The following is a 21,418-nucleotide window of genomic DNA, read 5'->3' as shown; positions in this document are numbered from 1 at the left end:
ACATGAAATGCAATTTTATCTGAGAAAACATTTATATATATATGCATCATACAGTCTACCTCTTACTCTGAGCAAGTTTGCTTTCCTAAATCATTCAAGGTGATGCCCTCGCATGGCCACACAGCCCAGTGACTGAAACAAGTAATAGATTGAAAATAGTCACATTCAACAATACTAACAAGCATAGAGCATTGAAACAAGGACCAAATCTGCAAATTTTATTTCCTCTTCTCATGAACAAAACACAGATCAATGCATTGACATCCCTTGCAAATTCTTCGATTGAATATGAATATGTGAAAGAACACATCCTTGGGGAAAAAAACATGAAAAAATCTTTTGCCTGGCAGACAGAATCACATTTCCTACTATTCTACAAGTAGAGATCCCTTTCTATATTATACCTCCTCTGTATTACTTCTATCACAGCAATACCATGGATCTTGAAACTTGTTTAATTTGTGTTGCTGTCCACATGTCTCTTTGAAGAATGTATCTCTCAGTGTTGTTTACATTATAGTTATTATCTTTTAAATCTACTTTAAATATTAATAATGCTTATACTTTTAGAATTACGTAAATTTTCTTCCCATTTATTGAATTGTACTTTTGCCAAATATTTTTGCTCGTCATAAAATAAAAATGGCTCTTTAGAAAAACAAAACAAAGTTATAAAACTTTTGTTCTGTGTTTTTCCTTTTTTTTTTCTGTTTATAATTCAACCATTTGGATATTTAAAATGCCTTTTTATTACTTCTATTTCCTTCTCCACAAAGATTCTATCTTAATTGCTAAACTGCTCTCTCTCTTTCTCTCTCTCTCTCTCTCTCTCTCACACACACACACATACACACACACATCACCATATACTTTGCTGTTTCTTCACAGCTTACGTAATTCTGAAATATTCTAGTAATAGAATTTTAATTTAACTTTATACTTTAAAGCTTTTTAAAACAGCACAAATGCACAAATTAGTTTTACTTTCTTTTTCTTTTCTTCGTTTGTTTGGAACTCTCATATATGGATAAACCCTTCTAAATCTTATCTCTTCGTGATGTTTTAAAATATCATTTCTCTTCACATATATGTATGTATTCGATTTTAAATATTCTACATTTTTCTATGTATTTTCCTATTCTTTCATACCTGTTCTTTACAGAGCTGTCATTAATAATACACACAATAATTCTTCACTTTCATACAAATGAGCCATTAAAGTCCCCTTATACGAAGTCATGCAGCTTCTTCTACATATAACCATGTTCGCAGCCTATTTTAAGAAAAAAATTACAAATTCTCTGAACAAAATTGAATAGCTTTGAAATGCATTTGCAAAACTATCCACAAATGATGAATTGCTTATTCACATCTTCATTTGTCCTCATGTCTTTTAGTGTGTTTTTTTTTCCCATATGTGTGTGTGTGTGTGTTGGATTATTAAAATTCATGAAAGTGAAGTCTGATAAATAAATTGCATCATTAATTGTAATTAATCTGTATTTAATTTTAATTATATTAAGGCATTTATTTTAAAATTTTGTTTGGAGAAAAATATATCAGATAAAAGCATGAAGTCAATTTACAAACCAGATTTCTCTCACGTATGGCAACTTTATAAATTTTTTTTTTTTTTCTTGAATTATAAATTGCTTCAAACTGGAGGCTTAATTTGATTTCTTTACAATTCATATTTCTTGGTTTTCATTTAAAGGGAAAAAATGACTGACTCATAGATGTTTAATATTACAAATATTCATTCTAATGCAATTATAATTTTTTTTGTGTGCTTTGTTTTTGTCCACTTACCAAATCATTTAGTGTGAAGTGTGTCATGTTCATATATTAAGATGAATGCTTGTGTGATTGAGTAAACAAGAGAGAGAATGTGTGTGGCGGGGGTAAAGCTGATGTGCAGTTTTATTTATTTTTCAGAACATTTTTTCATTTGAATAATTTTATAAGTATTTCTATAATTGAAAATACTTGTTGCACATAATTTAGGATCATTTTTAGAACCTTCAGCTACAAATTCTCATCTTAGAAGTGACATTCTGGTTCTGCCCTTCCACATATATGATAGTGAGTTGATTTGATAGCAAGCTCTGTTCACGTTTTGCAGTATGATAAATGTGTAAGTTTGAAAGTATCTCAACATAGGCATTTGCTGAATGGGCAGAAATAGATAACAAAAATTATTGTTGAATGCAGCATAATTTTAGGGTTGGATGCATATTAGTTTTATCTCAGAAACTCCTACTTTCTTGGCCATTTGTCAAATGCTCTTGAAGGATTTTGTAAAAATCAAAATAAGAGAATATAAAAGAATTGAGTAAGGATGAAAAACTGTGATGAGAAAATAAAAAATTTAAGCTGAATTTGCAAAAATTATTTATACAAATGACAAGCATGGTGGTGTATAACTTAGTTCCCTGAATAAGCTTATCGATCTTTATAAAAACCAGTTAACTTATTGAGAGTGGATTTGTCATTAACTTTAAATATCTGCAAGAAATATCATACATGACAACAAGTGTATGTATATAAAGGTATTACGTATATTTCTTTAGGTGTTTTCACAACAGTGCATTGAAGCATGTATACCTTACTTCTCAGAATGTAGCACTATTTAATTTGGATGTATAAATCTCCAGGTAGGATATCTAGACTTATCAAAACATCTTTGATATCATATTGAGTAAGATTAATAGTAATGTAAATATGAGTGTGTGGCTGGGTTTTCGAGCTACAAAGTAAATTGCAGTACCATTTTCACCAGCATAGATAAACTATCACCCCTTTGGAATATTTTTGATATATTGCCAAAGAAATACTCAAAGGAATAATAGGTTTCTTCAGATTTACTTCTTTAAAAAAAGAAATCAATTCTGTAGTAGGTGAAAGATGGATGTTCCGAGTAAAGAGGTTACTAATTGTAATATCCATGTATGTGTGAGCTGCTATACAAATTATTAATAGTAATTGTTCTTGAGAAAGAGAGGAAGTTTTATCTTTTAATGGATATCACATGTATTATACGCTAACCCATCTGTTGATTTATAACGCACTGCTATATATATATTTATTTATTTATTTATCCATCGAGTTTTCCTGTTTTAACCACTTCAACTTGAAACAATTTATCTACTTACAACTGTGATTCTCACTGATTCTTCTCGTTCAGGAACTCCACCCCAGCTTCTTTTGGCCCATTCCCCCACCCCTTTTTATGTTAGAAATACAACGTGGTTAATTTATTCTATACATTTTAGTGAATTTATTATATTTCATGAAAATGTATTTTATATTACTGCCTAACTTCACATCCTGGGGGAAAAACAGACCTCATACATACTGTTTTATGAGGAGTGTCAGTAAATGAATAGTTAGGGTGTCAGCAACTAGATGAAAGAGCTGCAGTGTTGATACCTGTCCCATTATTGGCATTATGCCTGGTATAGGGCATTGAACCTCTCTCATCCTTCATTTACCTGTCAGCAATGCAGATGAGAAAAATATAATACACAGAAGGTGTATCCAAAGAAGCTGATGGAACACCAAAGAGGTTTCTTTTTTGACTTGATTTTATGGTTGTAGAACAATATTGTGATACCTGCCACTTCTAATAGATATATAGGTTGTGATTTAGTCAAGTGACTAAATTATCAATTATGTCTCTTGCTTGTAGGCATGGTGTGTATATATATATCTTTTACTTGTGTCAGTCATTGAGCTGTGTTCATGCTGGGGCACTGCTTTAGAAGGTTTTGTCAAACAAAACAACTCCACTACTTATTTTTCAAAGGTGGTACTTTTTTTTTTGGTATCTTTTGCCAAATCGCTAGGTTATGAGGACATAAAGAAACCAACACCAGTTGCCAGGCAGTAGTGGACACACACACACACACACGCACACACAGTGAGACTCTGCACAGTTTTCCATCCATCAAATTCACTTACAAAGCATTGGTCAGCCCAAGGATATAGTAAAAAGCATTTACCCAAGGTGCCATGCAATGGGACTGAACGCAAAACCATGTGATTGCAAAGCAAACTTCTTAGCCACTACTCATGTTTGCACCTATGAGTCTTTTTTTTTTTTTGTGTTAAAAAAAAAAGAAGACCAAAGGTGATCTGAGGAAGATCTTGCTGCTATTTCTAACACATTGAATGACTGCAGAGGCTTCTTCCGTTGTTTCATTTTATGACTGTAGAACAATATTGTGTTGCTTTGCTTTTTCTTTTTACCAAGGGTCCATATATCTTGTGGTTTGAAAGTTTCTCTGGTGTGTTATTGGAAATTTACATCCTAGAGAAAGAAAAGATGTCAAATCATCATCAGTTAACCTCCACTTTTCCATACTTGCATAGACAGAATTTATTGGGGCAGATTTTTCTATGGCTGGATGCTCTTTTGATGCCAATCTTCACGTGTTTCCATGTAAGGTAACATTCCCCATGACCAGACATGTTTTCATGAAAGATTGGAAATGGACACTGCTTAAATGATGGTGACATTTGTTTACCACTATCACATGAAGTCAAGGCAAAGATACAGTAACACACATACACACAACAGGCTTCTTTCAGTTTTTGTCTACCGAATCCTCTCACAAGACTTTGATTGACCTGGGGCTTATAGTAGAAGACACTTGCCCAAGGTGCCACACAGTGGGACTGAACCCAAGAGTATGTGGTTGGGAAGCAAACTTATTACCGCACAGCCACACCTGCACCTAAAATCATTGTGCAAAATAATTCAATGGTGAGAGTAGAAAGTTAACTATAGACACATGTTTATATCAAAAGAATATTGCTGCAATGACATTATTTTTAACCTATAGTCACAGATGCTGTGATACTTTGTTATATTTGTTATAACTTATTTGCAGAAGTTTTGACATCATTTACCATATTCCACAACCCATACATAATTAGATCTTTTGTTTTGACTATCTATCCTTGCTTCCACTATCATGAAGTAGACCTACCTATTTTCAGTAGGTAGGCTGAAATAAACAGAGCAGTATACCTTACTCTAAACAGCATCTTGCATACATGACTCATTGGCTTCTGTGAGTTAGCACTCAGATAACACAGGCTTCTCATTGCTTTCATTAGTTTCAATCTGTCTATACACGTACTTATGTACATGCACACATCTACACTCATGTAGTTTGTTAATCTCTCACTGTTACGATTCTATTCTTCATTTGTGCCAGGTTTGACTCAGAATGTTGTTAAAAATTTGTGTTTATTTAAAGTTCACTCAAAAAGCCATTGAGAAAGTGCCAAATGCTTTCTCAATATTTTTTTTTTTTTTTTTTTTTTCATTTTATTTTATTTTTAAAGGTAAAAGTCATCTAAATAAAGTTCTTTGCTTTTTCCCGAAATAACTCGTCTACTAGAATAATTATATATTCCATTGGGTGGCTTCTTGCAGCATTGATGCGGATGTGTTAATAACTGTGGTGATGCCAATTCTACTTAGTAAATTAATTTTAAATATATATATTTTATCTTTTATTTGTTTCAGTCATTAGACTGTGGCCATGCTGGGGCACCACCTTGAAGAACTTTTAATCAGATGAACTGACCCCAGTACATTTTCTGTTAAAGCATGATACTTATTCTATCAGTGTCTGTTGCCGAACAGCTAAATTGCGTAACACACCTACACCAATTGTCAAGTGGTAGTGGGAACAAACACACACACACACACACACAATCTTTAAATATATATATATATATATATATATATATATATATATATGAGCACTCCATTGGTGGTGGTGGTTGTCTCGTCACCGCCAAGTTGTGTAATTCAAATTGTTTTATCAAAGCATTGTTTCTGGTGATGGTCGAATTTGCCTTTCATTCTTTTGGTATTGACAAAATAAAGCGCCAATCAATTACTGGGATCAATGGAATTCACCAACACCCTCCCCTCGAAATTTTCTGGTCTTGTGCCTAAATCAAGAAACATTATTTTGGGGGTAATATTGAGAAACCTGACAGTAGCAAGCTGGCAGAACCGTTAGCATGCTGGGCAAAATACTTAACAGCATTTCATCCATCTTTACATTCTGAGTTCAAATTCTGTCATGGTCGATTTTGCCTTTCATTCTTTCGGGGGTTGACAAAATAAGAACCGGTTGAGTACTGGTTTCGATGTAATCAACTTACCTTGCTCCTCTGAAATTGCTGGCCTTGTGTGAAAATTTGAAACCAATATTTAGAAACCTTTGGTGCAAATTGTGATGAAGTAGAAAAAACTCTGTGTACATGAAATAAAATTTCTCAAATTGGAAATTAGTATCAGATTGTTGTTTTGATTTTTTGAGAGATTAGTGTCACATCAGTGTACTAAATAATATTAATAATTCAGTTTGTTGTAATATTATTTGTGAACATCTAGTTCTGTTCATTATTTACATCTCAATGTTCATCTTCTTAGAATTATCTAGGATTTTCATCTATTAAATAAGTTTATCATTTATATTTTACCAAAAAATGAATAAATAAATTCAGGAAAGTCTTGTTAAAATAAGATGTTCTTCTTTTAGAAATTGTTTAGAAATTGTCCGTTAAATTTGTTTCCAATGAAATGTTGTTTACTGTAAGTCAACTTCTAATCAACTAAAATCTTCAGGAGAAAGAAATCTATGAAGTTATTCCTTGATTCTTATCTCATTGTCAGATTTCTACTGCTTTTCTTTCTCTCTAATTTCTATAGGACTAACTCTAGCCATGAATTTAAATTTCTGGGATATTTTTATTCGCTATAATTAACAACACCAATATATTTCCAAACACTTGTTAAAATGGTATATAAGGTACATACTGTTACACATTGCTGAATCAATTGAATATTACTTGTTCAATACAAATTTATCTTACCATTTAGCTAGTTATCTTCTTATTAATGTAAACAACTTTTCAGTAACAATTGTGCTCACACACAGTTTGAAATCTTTTCCCAGTTCTATTTTGAAGTTAGTGTTTATAGCAATAATTTTAAATCTCTTGTCAGGTGATTAAAAAGATGACTATGATATTCATGTTAATTAACGACTAATAGCTTGTTTAAAATTCTCTCTCTCTATATATATATATTTATTTATTTATTTATTTTATTTTATGCAATTCAATTATAAATCTGACTTATTTACTGATTCCTTCCAATACACCTCTTTTGGTAAGATGATATTGCATGATGACAAAGGTGAAAATAAATTTGTAATGGTTTTAATTTTTTCTTCTTTTAGTGACTCTATAAATTGATCGATTAAATGAATATATTCACAATAATTCAAATTGCAACGGCAATGATATAAAATGGAGCAAACAAAAACAATTTTGTTATGTAGAATTAAAAATAGTCATGCAAGATGTTTTGAGAATAAAAATATTTTGATTAAATTAGATTTTGTAGAAGCGTCTGGAGTAGGAGATGAATACTTCATCTGAGATAAACAATAATCAATTTATTTGTTTGTTAATTTAAGATAAGTCTTTTTAGATGACACTAATTTTAAGTTTTAAATCAGAGATGTCTGTCTTTTTAGAGATGAATGAATGACATAGATGTAAAAATAATTATGAAAAAATAAAGGATTACTACTTAACAAAATTTATAGTAACTTTTAAATTATATTATTTTAGCTAAATTATATATATATATATAGATGTGTGTGTGTGTGTATACACACATATTTACTTCTAATATAAGGATAAAATTTTTCAAAAAAAATCTTATCCGTGGCCAACATTAAAACCACTTGCTCTGTGTATTAGTGGCCCTCAACTAGCAAAAGCATGATACAACTGGAGGTTATAGACCTGTATAGGTTGTTCCTGGTTGTGTAAATGAGTACATACATATCACAGGTTTCCTTGAATAGGAATGACAAAGGTTACAACACTTTCTGGCGAAGCAAATGGTTAGAACTCTGACCAAGAGGCAGTGGAGGCACGTGGCTTAGTGGTTAAGGTGTTAGACTCATGATCACAAGACTGTGGTTTCAATTTCTGGACCAGGTGACGCGTTGTGTTCTTGATCAAAACACTTAGTTTCACATTGCTCCAGTCCACTCAGCTGGCAAAAATGAGTAATCCTGCGACTGACCAGCATCCCATACAGATGGGGAATATTATATATGCCATGAAACTGGGAAAGTGGCCCTCATGAGTTGGTATGACTCGAGAAGGTAACTTTACTCTTTAGTTACTAACCGAGGAGCATACACTATTAACCCATTAAGCTTTCAGATTACTCTCTCAAATATAATGTTTATATATTTACATTGTTCTGAATTAACCATGATTTATCTCATAGCTTTGAGATTTCAGTGATGTGATTGTTTATTTTCAGAATGACATTGTAGGGTAGGTGTGAGAGGCCAGATCTAGCCAGTTTGAATGAAAACCAAGTAAAACATTTAGGCCATAATTTGATAGCAAGAGGAACACTTTATCAACACTTTGTCCAACAGATGACAGCAATTCCTTAAAGGCTGATAGTGAAAAAAAAAAAGGCTAAGTAACAAACAAAACACAACCAAGTTACCCACAACTATAGCATTATATGTGCACAAGACTTAAATCATTCTATATACAAGAGGGAAAATTTTAGTTTCTCTCTTTACACATAGTTATATTTTGCTTAGAAGAATGATGCCAGTCACCAATATCCAATATAATACACTGCCCACATACCACTTTACTTCTCTCTGTTTATACCACTTGGTATAACATGAAAGAGGACATGCTGTCTGTACAATTGTTTTTTTGTTTGGAACTTGTTTTGTTCATGTGTATGGATGCAACTACAAGCACACACACTATTGGATGATTGTGTCTATGGAAGCTATAGAGTTTTGATTTCTATTAATTATTTGATTCTGAGAGTCAGCTGCTGTGGTTAGATATTTTTTATAATTTTTTTTTTTTTGTTTTTTCTAGTTTCAGTTCTCATTACTGATTAGTGCATTTTTTTCTTTCTTGATTTCTTTATTTGAACAATAATGAGCTGTTGGACCTTTATTCTCATCTTTTGTTTTATTTCTGCCTACCAGTTTATTAAACTTTCACATATATATATATAGCGTTCATACACACGTAATTTTTCTCGTCTGGCCGTAAAGCCTTTTCTGTTTGTTTTCCTGTCTTGTTTTTTGTCCGCCACTACATTCCTCCATGGCAAGATTTAATTTGCGTATACAAATTTAATCTGCGGTCCATGGGATGAGCCGTTTTAATGATGCATCCTGCCCAAGCTCTTCGAAACGCCGGTGTTAAAACGGGGGTAGCTGATGAAGTAGAATGTTCTCTATGTGGCTTGTGTGTTTTCTCGTCTACGTTTTGTTTGCAATGTCCTGTACCCAGATATACACCTATACATACAGGTGGATGTCGGTATGCACATACCTGTACGTATATATGCATATACTCATTTACTATTTGTTTTTATATATACATATACTTGGATTAATATTCATATTTTCTTTTCTGTCTTTGCTAGGAATTACTGACCAGAGCATCACTGGAAACAGACAAGCAGGACTTGATGGCAGAGGTTACCAGCCTGAAAATCAAGCTAACAACTGCTGAAAGAGAGCGGCATGAACTAGAGGAACAGTTAAAGTCAGCACATGTAAGTAAATACTTGTTGCTAGATTTGTGACAATGACACGGAAGATGTGTTTCAGGAGTGGGAAGACATTTTTTTACCAGTTCAACATATCATTAAATATGCCCATATCTCTGTGATATCAATTTAATTGTGAAAAAAAAACATTTCTGGAATATACAGCTTACAGGCGTATAAGTAGATTATGTAGTTTAGTAGTGTGTGTTCTATCATGTAATTAGATATGGTTGTATGGATATAGAGTTCATTTTGTGACCACTTCGTCTCAAGTTCTACCTCACTGCTCGGTACCTTGGGCAAAAAAGACTTCTACTGCAGTCTTGGGCCAACCAATGCATTGTGAGTAGGACTGCTACACAGAAACTGTGTGGAAGTTTGTCATATGTATGGATTTGTGAGTGTGTATACTCTTTTACTTGTTTCAGTCATTTGACTGCGGCCATGCTGGAGTATCGCCTTTAGCCGAGCAAATCGACCCCAGGACTTATTCTTTGTAAGCCTAGTACTTATTCTATCGGTCTCTTTTTGCCGAACCGCTAAGTTACGGGGACGTAAACACACCAGCATCGGTTGTCAAGCAAAGTTGGGGGGACAAACACAGACACACAAACATACATACATATATACGACAGGCTTCTTTCAGTTTCCGTCTACCAAATCCACTCACAAGGTTTTGGTCGGCCCGAGGCTATAGTAGAAGACACTTGCCCTAGGTGCCACACAGTGGGACTGAACCCGAAACCATGTGGTTGGTAAGCAAGCTACTTACCACACAGCCACTCCTGCGTCTGTATAAATTAACTTTTATTTAGTAAAGTGTGTCATAGCTTTTTAGTCTTGGTTTAATTCTGATTAAGCAGATTTATGGTCAAAAGTGTTTTAATTATGACCAACTTGTCTTATTTTTCAGACATAGTCAATCTAGGTGGTTTACATTATCCAATGTGTTGTTTTCTTGCCTGCAGGGTGTGATTTAAGGGATTTCTGTTCACTATTTTGAGCAACCATATGAAGGATCCCCCCCATTATCTCTAAACGAGATATGTGTGTGTGTGTGTGTGTGTGTGTGTGTGTGTGTGTGTGTGCGTGTGTTGGCAGATTAATGCATTCCTTTATCTTTTTTAACATATTGTGCACTATATCACATCCCAAATCTGTGACTAGTTATAGACACAGGAATAGACTTCAACAGAAAATCTGGAAAACACATTGCTTTTATAACAGATCACTTATATTTAGAACTGTGTTATATTTGATAGTCTGATGTAGTTCTCCAGTATGAATTTAGCCGTGATGGTTGAAATGAAATAAAGAACATTAGCAGTGCTCCAGCATGGCCACAGTTCAATAACTGAAGAAAGTAAAAGAAATATTTGACACAATTCTTGAAGTTAAATGCATAAGTAATAGTGTAATAGTAAATTTGAAAACAAAATTGAAAATTTGGCATTAGAATCAATAAATTTCAAATATGCCAATTTTACTTATCTCACAACTTAATTTTTTGTTAATTTTGGTACATTTTTTCTGTTTGTAGTTTTAGCTTTGCTTTTTGTATAAGTCATACCCCAGTTTTTTTTTGTTTTTTTTAAATTAAAATCAAGTATAAAATAGAGTGAAATCCTCAAAAAAAAAAAAAAAAAAGATTTATTATTCATTTTTCAAGGTTTGTTTTGTTGCATTGGTAGGTTATTCACAAATATTCACTCACTTTTATAGGTTTATTCATTCTTACCCTTTTATACACAAGTATGTACTTATTGAAAAGGATAATAATATACAGATGGCTTCATCCTGAATTGATCCAAATTTAGAATAACGCTAAATACCATTTATCTTTTTTTCTTCTTCTTCGCCATAGTTGTATATATTTTTATCGAAATAAAATAAAATATAGGAATGCATTAAAAGAAAGAATGGAACATAAAATAGTTATTAATACCAAATATTAATAGAAAGATTGTTTGTGTGTGTTCCAGGGAATGGCAAGTTCAAAAAGAAACTATGTCTGGCCACTTAAAATAAAGTGCTCAAAGACAAGTCTTAAGTGTGAATAATATCTATCTATATATATATATATATATATTATATATATATATATATATATATATATATATATATATATATATATATATATATACACACACACACACACACACATATATATACATGTACACACATTCATATATATGTATACATAATACACACACACACTCTTAGAAAAGGGGTGTGGATGTGAGTAGCTTTCAACTGGCAGTCTGATGAAAGCTAACAAAGTAAACCTTCAAAGTCAATGTATATATATATATATATATATATATATATATATATGAGAGAGAGAGAGAGAGAGAGAGAGAGAGAGAGAGGTGGTAGTGGTGGTGAACTTTGCTAGTTAGAAGCAGAATTTGTTATGGCTAAAAGGTCACTTTGTAACCACATGGTTTTGGGTTCAGTCTTTTACTCTAGCCCTGGGTTGACCAGTACCTTGCTAGTGAATTTAGTAGATGGAAACTGTGTGGAATCTTATCATGTTTGTCCACCCCTACTTGACATTCAGTGTTGCTTTGTTTACATTCTTATAACCTGGCCACTTGGCAAAAGAGACTGATAGAACAAGTACCAGGCTTATGAAAATATGTATTGGAGTTGATTTGTTTGCCTAGACCAGGGCTGGCCAACCTGAGGCCCGTGGGTTGCATGCAGCCTGCAGACTTTTATCTTGCAGCCTGCTTGATACTTTCTTGAAATTTGTTTATTTAAACAAACATTTTAAAAATTTTTTCAAAAGTTAAAGATTGTAATGAAAAGCCAAAGAGAAAGATACTACTGTTTTTGCAACGATAATATTTCATGTTGAATCAACGACCATTCCTTCATTATTGGAATAATAGAATGAGAAAGCAAAATGCTTTCAATTCTGTCAGCAGTGATTATTTGACTATTATTTGCATAAAGTATACAAGCAGTCCTCAAAAGAATTTCTGTGATTAAAGTGGCCTGCAATATAATTCGAGTTGGCTAGGCCTGGTCTCGACCCTTCAAGACGGAAACTGTGTGAAGCCTGTCTTTTGCCTGTGTGCATGTGTTTGTCCTCCACCACTGCTTGAAAACCCATTTTGGTTTGTTTATGTCGTTGCAACTTAGCAGTTTGACTAAAGAGACTAATAGAATAAGTACCAGAATTAAAAATAAGTTTAAGTGTTAATTTGGTCACATACACATGACAGGCTTCACACAGTTTCCATCTGCCAAATTCACTCACAAGTTCTATAGAAGAATAAACTTAGTCAAGGTGCCATGCAATGGGGTTGAACCTGAAACCACAGCATGGACACATCTTGGAAGTATTCTCTACCACAGTATTAGGCTGTATGAAAACCTGTTGTGAGGACTATTAGGTGGTAGATTTGATCTGCCTTCCAGTTTCACACAACCACCTACATATTTCATGTGCACCGTTTTGTTTCTTACAGAAACGTATTACTGAATTGGAAAAGAAACTATTATTAAGAGACGCTGAACTTCATGAACTTAAACAGAGACTCACAAAAAATGGTACCATTTTATCAACAGACAGTGCAGGTAAGAAAAGAACTGACAATTATTTTACTTGTATTAATCTGAGTAATTCAAAATACTCCATTCACTTGCTCTTCATCTTAGCAATTTCAAGAAAGAAAAAAAGACTTCCTTTTTGTTTTGTTTTTTTTTTCAATAATTATTTTAATATTCATCAGGGAAAAAAATTTAAAACAATATTGTAATCACCAAAAAGTCATATATATATTTATTTATGTATATAAAAATATCAATCATCATCCCATCATTTAAGGTCTATGTTCCATGCTGGCATGGGTTAGACAGTTTGACAGGATCCAGTGGGCCCAAGGACTACTTTGTGCTCCAGTGTCTGTTTTGGCATGATTTTTATGGTTGGATACCCTTCCTAATACCGTCACATTACAGCATGTACAGGTTGCTTCTTTTTATTCCACCAGCACCTGGATGAGGTAGTGGGTAGCTTTCTCGCTTGGTGCTGAGGAGCAAAACATGGGTAAAATTATGAAAGAAAAGGACCTGAACAGAATAGGTTTCTTGCTGTAGAGGAGCTACATGACTACTCACATTTTAGAAGAGAGGATGAGACTGATCAGGTGGAACTAGAGAACAATAAGGCAATGAGGAATATATATATATTATTAAAAAGTAACAACACCTTAGTGTTTCGAACATCTCAGGTGTTTGTTTATTATTATTATTATTAAGGCAGTGAGCTGGCAGAATTGTTAGCATGCCAGCCGAAATGCTTAGTGGTATTTTGTATGCCACTACATTCTGAGTTCAAATTCCGCCGAAGTTGATTTTGCTCTTCATCCTTTTAGGGTCATTGAAATAAAATCTAGTTAAGCACTGGACTTGATGAAATCAATGGCCTTCCTTCCCCAAAATTTCAGGTCTAGTGCCTATAGTGAAAAGGATTTTAATTATTATTATCCTTATTATTTCTAGGGTTGGCAAGCTGGCAGAATCATTAGCACACTGGGAAAAATGCTTAGTGGCATTTCATCCATTTTCACATTCAGAGTTCAAATTCTGCCAAGGTTGATAAAATAAGTACCAGTTGAGTATTTGGGTTGACGTTTTCAATTAGCCCCCTGCCCCAGACTTACTGGCCTTGTACCAGAATTAGAAACCATTATTATTATTATTTAATTAAAATATTGGTTTCAAATTTTGGCACAATACCAGTAATTTTGGGGCGGGGTGCAAATTGATTACATTGACCCCAAAAGAATGAAAGGCTAAGTCAACCTCAGTGGAATTTGAACTCGAAATATAAAGACAGATGAAATGCCATTAAGCATTTTGTTTGGTGTGCTAACAACTCTGCCCACTCGCTGCCTTATAATTTCCTTAGAATATTAAATGTTTAAATATAAGAGATTAGATGCTGTTAGTAAGATTATAATCTTTCACGCTATTAACTCCAACTTTAGAAATGAAAACTTCTTAATATTTAAATCCACATTACACTTTAATCAGTTTAATCACCATTTCTCATCAGGTGTCTTATTCTTTTGGATGTATGCAAAATGCCAGGGTGGATTTAAATTACATTTCTAAACTTAGATAAAGTTTACTATTCAAATCTTGCTTAGTACCACACACACATGCTCATGCACGTGCGCATGCACACACACACACATACACACACTGGAATAAGACACCTGATAACATTTGAAATGTATGGTAGATGTAAATTTTTTTTTCCTAATTTCTTAAAGATGAGCTTATCCAAAAATTTAAAGAAATTTAATTTTGTTTGTCCTTCTATGATCTTACTTTACTAATTATTAATATGGATTTATCTCATTATTGATAATGATATTTATTGCTTATATTCTCCTATTAATAGGATGTATACCGTTCGGTTTATCTGATAAATAATACTCCTTATTTCTGATAGATCACTGAAGACTTGTGTTTATTTGATCTGTAATTTTTCCTTTTCTGTACTGACATAAAAAAAAAAATTTGTAAAACTCAAACTTGATAAATGCACAATATTAAATAGGTTTTCACCTTGTTTTTTCGGTACATATTTACATACATCTATACACACTAAACATGTGCACATATATACTCACTCTCACACACTCCTGTATGATATAGATACATGGTATCTTAACAGATTAAGGTGTACATAGAATATTGGCCTGTAAATATAGCTTTTATAATCAGATGGCTGGAAAGTAGTGTACCAAAAGCAGCTGTGGAATAAATCAAAGAAGTCTCCTGCTCAGAATCTGTTATTTTTGGCTTTCTCTCAAATTTATGCCTATATTTTAAAGAAGAAATTTGAAACTTTTTAACCAGTTTTTATAGTTATGTTACACCTTTAGCTTAACTATCAACAGTAGGCATGTGTTACTTTAGGAACAGTTAAAAAAGATCTAAGGTGAAAATAGTCTTTTTAGTTAACTTGGTTCACTAATTGAAGATTTAAAAAAAAAAAAAGACTTTTACAAGGAAAAATATCTTTTTAGCAGGTAAAACCCAAATTATACAGTATCATTTACCTTAATGACCCTTAAATAGAGCCATCAGATAAATGTCTCTATCATTTATGTTTTTCTATGAATTACCACATTATCCTGTCAGTTTTAGCTGTTATTTTTAGTTGAACATATGTAGAGACTTCCTCATAGGCTCCAGTCTTCCCTGTATTCTACTAGGGTGGGGCGTCTCACTAAAAAAGCTTTGACAGAGCTAGTGATGACGAGGCCCGTAGTTATATGTATGACCTAATCTTCCTGTACATTTCATTATCCCAATCCATTGTACATCAAGTTTAATATTGTAATAGCTAATGTAACCATTGCAACTAACCTTTCCTTTTTTGATGATGATCAGGTGAGCTGGTCTGAAATTCAGTTCACCAAATTTTTGATGACCGTTATTTAACTATGTTGTCTGTGTGCATCATATTTGTTCTCTGCCTGTTTCTTTAGGGTTTGCATTTTACCAGCTTATGATTGCAAAAAAGAACAAAAAAAAGCAATGCTGTTGTATTTAACATGTTCTTTGAATTCCTCAGCCTTCATACTTACCTCCACCACTTTGTATTCTTTGAAGATGAATGGTTGAGGTAGCTCAATTTGACTACATCTATTTTTATTTTGAGCATGGCCGTTGCCAGTACCGCCTGACTGGCCTTCGTAGGATTTTCGAGCGAGATCGTTGCCAGTGCCCCTGGACTGGCTCTCGTGCAGGTGGCACATAAAATACACCATTTTGAGCATGGCCATTGCCAGTACTGCCTGACTGGCCTTCATGCCGGTGGCATGTAAAAGCACCCACTACACTCTCGGAGTGGTTGGCGTTAGGAAGGGCATCCAGCTGTAGAAACTCTGCCAAATCAGATTGGAGCCTGGTGTAGCCATCTGGTTCGCCAGTCCCCAGTCAAATCGTCCAACCCAAGCTAGCATGGAAAGCGGACGTTAAACGATGATGATGATGATTTGTGTCAAAATGTCTTGAAAACTCTTGTGGGAGGATCCTGACCACCCCCACGTGACTGAAAGTGGACTAATGCATTTCAATAAAATAAAGAAACCGTGCGAACTGTCAAATAGTTGACAACATTGATCATCTGTATTGGTTACTATATTAGTTTAATATCGTAACTATATTGGGAGTAGTATGGAGTGCATTCTGTGTGAACATATTTAATTCTACGAAAAGTTATTCTAGATAAATATATCCAAATATTTATTAGAGTGATACTGTTCTTACACCGTTGTGCACAATTCTTGTCATAATAAAAACTAAACCATTTTTCAAATGCAAATGTTGCATTGTATCTTGCCTCCACCTCCAAGGACAACTTTGTGAGACATGAAAAGAAACTGCAGTCGAGGATAGAGTTTTTAAATTTTTGGCATCAGGCCTTATAAAGCTTCCCTGTCGACTTTGTCCTGTTAATGATGGTCTGTCTATTATTGTATCATTTGTCATGTTGTACCATTTGCTTAGATTCTTTTACAGTAGGTAATAACAGAACCAGGTAATGAGAAGTATTATCTGTATATCTCCTTTTCACAAAAAAAAAGAAGAAAAAGAGATATTTTTTTAAATTCTTGACATCTGTCCCTACATAAAACATTTTAACCCTTTAGCATTTAAACTGGCCATGTCCAGCTCAAATATTCTTATTGTTTTGTGTTAAAAACAGCCAGATCTGCCTTCTCATACCTACCCTACACTGTCATTTCAAAAATAAACAATCACATCATTGAAATCTCAAAGCTAGAAGATAATGTATGATCAATTCAAAACAACATGAATGAATAAGTGCTACATTTGACAGAAAAATCTGAATGCTAAAGAGATAATCTTTTAAAGGTGTTACCTGTTGTATCATTTTACTTCGCAAATACTGTCAGCATCATCTGTGAATGGTCTCTATAGTTTTAACACAAGGATAAATTAGGATGGTGGACTGGAAGAATAGTTAGAACATTGGGCAAAATGCCTGGCATTACTTGTTTTGGCTCTGTACATTTGTGTATTCAGAGTTGAAATTTCTCCAAGGTCAACTTAGTCAGTCATCTTTCAAAGGATTGATGAAATAAAGTACCAGTCAACTACTGAAATTCATTTGATCCACTGATTCTCTTCTATCGAATATATGACTGTGTGTTTATGTTAAAAACAATTATCACACAGGTAAATCGAGTCCTTGTTATTGATATATGTTTGTTGCAGAATATACCCAGACACAGGTGGATTTACTGCATTACCATAGCACATACAAATTTTGGCAGCTAAATGTTCCATTAATGCTTTTAACAGAAAATGTGTGACTGAATATAAAGTTTTGCTAAATTCAGTTCTTGGTTTTTCAATCAAATCCAGCTTTTATTCATCTACATCCAAATTGCAAACGCAAACCTTTATGTGTCCAGAGATACCAGGAAACTCGGCCTTGTGTTCCAATTGATTCACTTAGCCATTACTTTGGGGAAACTGTTTCACCTTTTTTGTTATTATACCAAACATGACTTTATCTTTAAAATGTTCAGTGATTTGTGCAATAGGGAATTCTATGTAGGGAATAAAGAGGCAACAGTTGAAATAAGCATGATAGGGCTAATTTTGAAAGAATCTTATATGTGAAATTTTATTTATTTTGTGTGTGTGTATGTGAGAGAGAGAGAGAGAGAGTCTGAAATAAATGGAAATTGCTAGTAGATATAGTAGGAACCCACAGATGATAATAGTGAAATAGTTGCTGATAACATTAGAAGAAAACTAAGGCAGTTTTATGTAGGTGAATCAGAAGAAAACTTTGAAGCCAACCCATTGTGAACCCAAGCATGAAACATTGATAAGATTTATTTTATCATGATTCACTTGGTTTACAGACTTTGATGAAAAAAAAATAATATATATGTAACTACTTTTTATTTCTGATATTATTGTAAATACTAAGAAACTAAAATGATCGATTCATTTCTCATAGTTACAATTATATGTGAAGTTTCAATTTATTTATCTTTATTGACAAGCTGCTAATCTTGATTTACTAAAAAAAAAGTAGAGTGAAGTTTATATGTCTATTTAATTCACTGTTTGATGCTATGTTAAGAGGTCAATTCATCATCTAAAAATACACATCCACTCTGCTTCATCTTGAGAAATTTTATAATCAAATTAATTTGCTTTTTTTTGCTTCATTTAATTCACAATTCTCAAACATTGAGAAAGAAGGTCAGATAACTGTAACAGTAATAATTGCCATATTTTTATTTGAGTGCAATATGCACTCATGTTTAATGTGTAGACTTAACTATGAGCAATAAAATACTGGTAAAAAGAAATCTTTTGTGTATGCACACAATATATGGGAAAAAGGATTTAATTTAGATTATTATAATCGCTGTAAAAACACATTGAAACAGCTCGCTTTTCTTAAGTGAAACAAAAAACAGAAGTGCATATATTGTAAGGTCAACATTACACAATCAGTGTTATTCAGTATATTCAAAGTTGTTTACTGAAAACTATCTTATTTTCTGCACATATACATACATGACAGAATGAGGTTAAACATCCAAAACAATAAACCAGTAAAACTGAAAGAAATTTTCATGGCTGTGTAGTTAAGAAACTCACTTTGCAACAATGTTTCGGGTTAACTTCCACTGCATAACACCTTGGGAAAATGTCTTCTATTATTATAGCAGCCAATGCCTTGTAAGTGAATTTGGCTGATGGAAACTGTGTAGAAGCCCCTCATGTGTTTGCGTTTGTCTCCCACTACCACCAATGCTTGATAAATGCTGTTGCTTTGTTTATGTTCCCTAAAACTTAACAGTTTGGCTAAAGAGACCAATAGAATAAATACCAGACTTGAAAGTAAGTACTGGGATTGATTTGTTTGAGAAAACACTTCAAAGCAATGCCCCAGTATGGCCGCAGTCCAATGACTGAAACCGGTAAACGATACAACCTGGATTAGCAACTCTGGTTCCAATTACTGAACCCCTTAAATATGAAATTACATAAATAGCAACAATAAATGATGCATGTCTATGCTCTGAAGATCTTAAAAATGGCGTCATACTAACAGAAGTCTCCTTTTAATTAATAATGTAATGCCTGAACTGCACTTGGTGTACTGATCAACAGGCAGCCAACTTTTCTCCAGACATCAACCTACTGGCTTGTGTGTGTATTTATGTGTGAACCAACGAGCAAGACTGTTATTATGTAGCTAGACTTGTTACAAATAGCAGCTGAATCTTCTTTAACTGCAATGTTCTGTTTTAGTTGATTGTGTGTGTGTATATATATATATATATATATATATATATATATATACAGACATATATATACTTCAGTATGAACCAACATGTAAGACCTCTATGTGGTACTTCAATTGATTAGAAACAGCAACTAAATCTGCCTTAAATCACAACTACCTCTCTTCTGTATGTATATGTGCACTAACAGAAGAGACCATTATATCGTAGCCAGTCAAATTTCCTTTAAACCGTACTTATCTGGCTCATATGGTTTTGCTACAATTCTTTGTCATCGCCAAGAAGCTCTGCTGGTTGTAATTAAAATGAAAGATCATTTTTAACAGATTACAATTTTGCAAAAAGAAAAAAAAAACCTTTTTGCAATTCTATTTGATTATGCCTTGCTAATTTGTATTCTCTTTATATTTTTCAGAATTTGCAAAAATAAATAAATAGATAAAGTTGTGACTGTTTTGGGTGCTTATTCCAAAACTTAATCCTCAGTCATTTTTTAATTAAAAAAAAATTGATATTCAGAACCATAATAAATTGAAATGTCCTTTTAAATTTTCGGGAAGTAAAGAATACTTTTTAACTCTTTAGATGGGCTATGTGAGAGGTTATAACAAGCACAGGTGTGGCTTTCTGGTAAGAAGCTTGTTTTCCAACTATATGGGTCCAAGTTCAGCCCCACTGCATGGAACCTTGGACAAGTGTCTTCTACTTATAGCCCTGGGCCAATCAAAGGCTTGTGAGGGGGTTTGGTAGACCGAAACTGAAAGTAGCCTATTTTTTCTGTGTGTGTGTCACCGCCACTCGACAACCATCGTTGGTTTGTGTATATCCCCGTAATTTAGTGATTCAGCAAAAGAGACCAATAGAATAAGTAGGAGACTTTAAAAAAAAAAGTCCTGGGGTCAATTCATTTGACTAAAACCCCTACAAGGTGGTGCCCCAGCATGGCCACAGTCCAATGACTGAAACGGGTAAAATTGTACATGTAGTAGAAAGCAAATACAATTTCGTAACTCCTATTAGCAAATGAAACATGTGTAATGGTGAATAAATTATAGCAAAGGTTTTTCCAATTTCCTGTTTGTGTGTGTGTGAGTGTAAATAGTTTTTAGCTCCAGGTTTCATAGAGCTAAGAGAGGATAAGAATGGATAGTCTAGTATTCTCAGGTTTGTAACTATTCCTCATACCGAACTGATGAAGGTGTAGCATTAAGTAATTTACCTGGAAACATGTCAAAAATACCTGCAGTAGATATAATTTTGGAGCACAAGAGCTGATAGCCCAGTACCTTATCCATCCAGCCAGTTTGCCTCCACACTCTGTAGATTATATACCTGATAAATAATATCTGATTGTTGAAGTGTGTCTGAATTTTCTTACTTCAAAGCATTTTAGATTTCTTGGTGTTTTATCCTTTTGCAGATTATGTTAGTTTCATTG

The 21,418-nt window shown here is 33.4% G+C and overlaps 1 protein-coding gene across 1 annotated transcript in view; it reads left to right on the top strand.

Annotated features, from left to right (window-relative positions):
• LOC106877289 (liprin-beta-1) overlaps positions 1 to 21,418 on the top strand; it is a 367,092-nt gene that overhangs the window by 236,159 nt on the left and 109,515 nt on the right. Inside the window, exons 7-8 of the mRNA XM_089354745.1 lie at positions 9,524 to 9,655; positions 13,126 to 13,234. Of these exons, the coding sequence (XP_089210871.1) occupies positions 9,524 to 9,655; positions 13,126 to 13,234 (241 nt within the window). The remainder of the gene's footprint in view (positions 1 to 9,523; positions 9,656 to 13,125; positions 13,235 to 21,418) is intronic.

This window comes from Octopus bimaculoides, chromosome 7, assembly GCF_046866305.1.
Source record: "Octopus bimaculoides isolate indiv1 chromosome 7, ASM4686630v1, whole genome shotgun sequence".
NCBI classification, from domain to species: Eukaryota; Metazoa; Mollusca; class Cephalopoda; order Octopoda; family Octopodidae; genus Octopus; species Octopus bimaculoides.
Note: the sequence above shows the minus strand (reverse complement) of the source record. Positions and strands in the feature narration are given on the sequence as shown.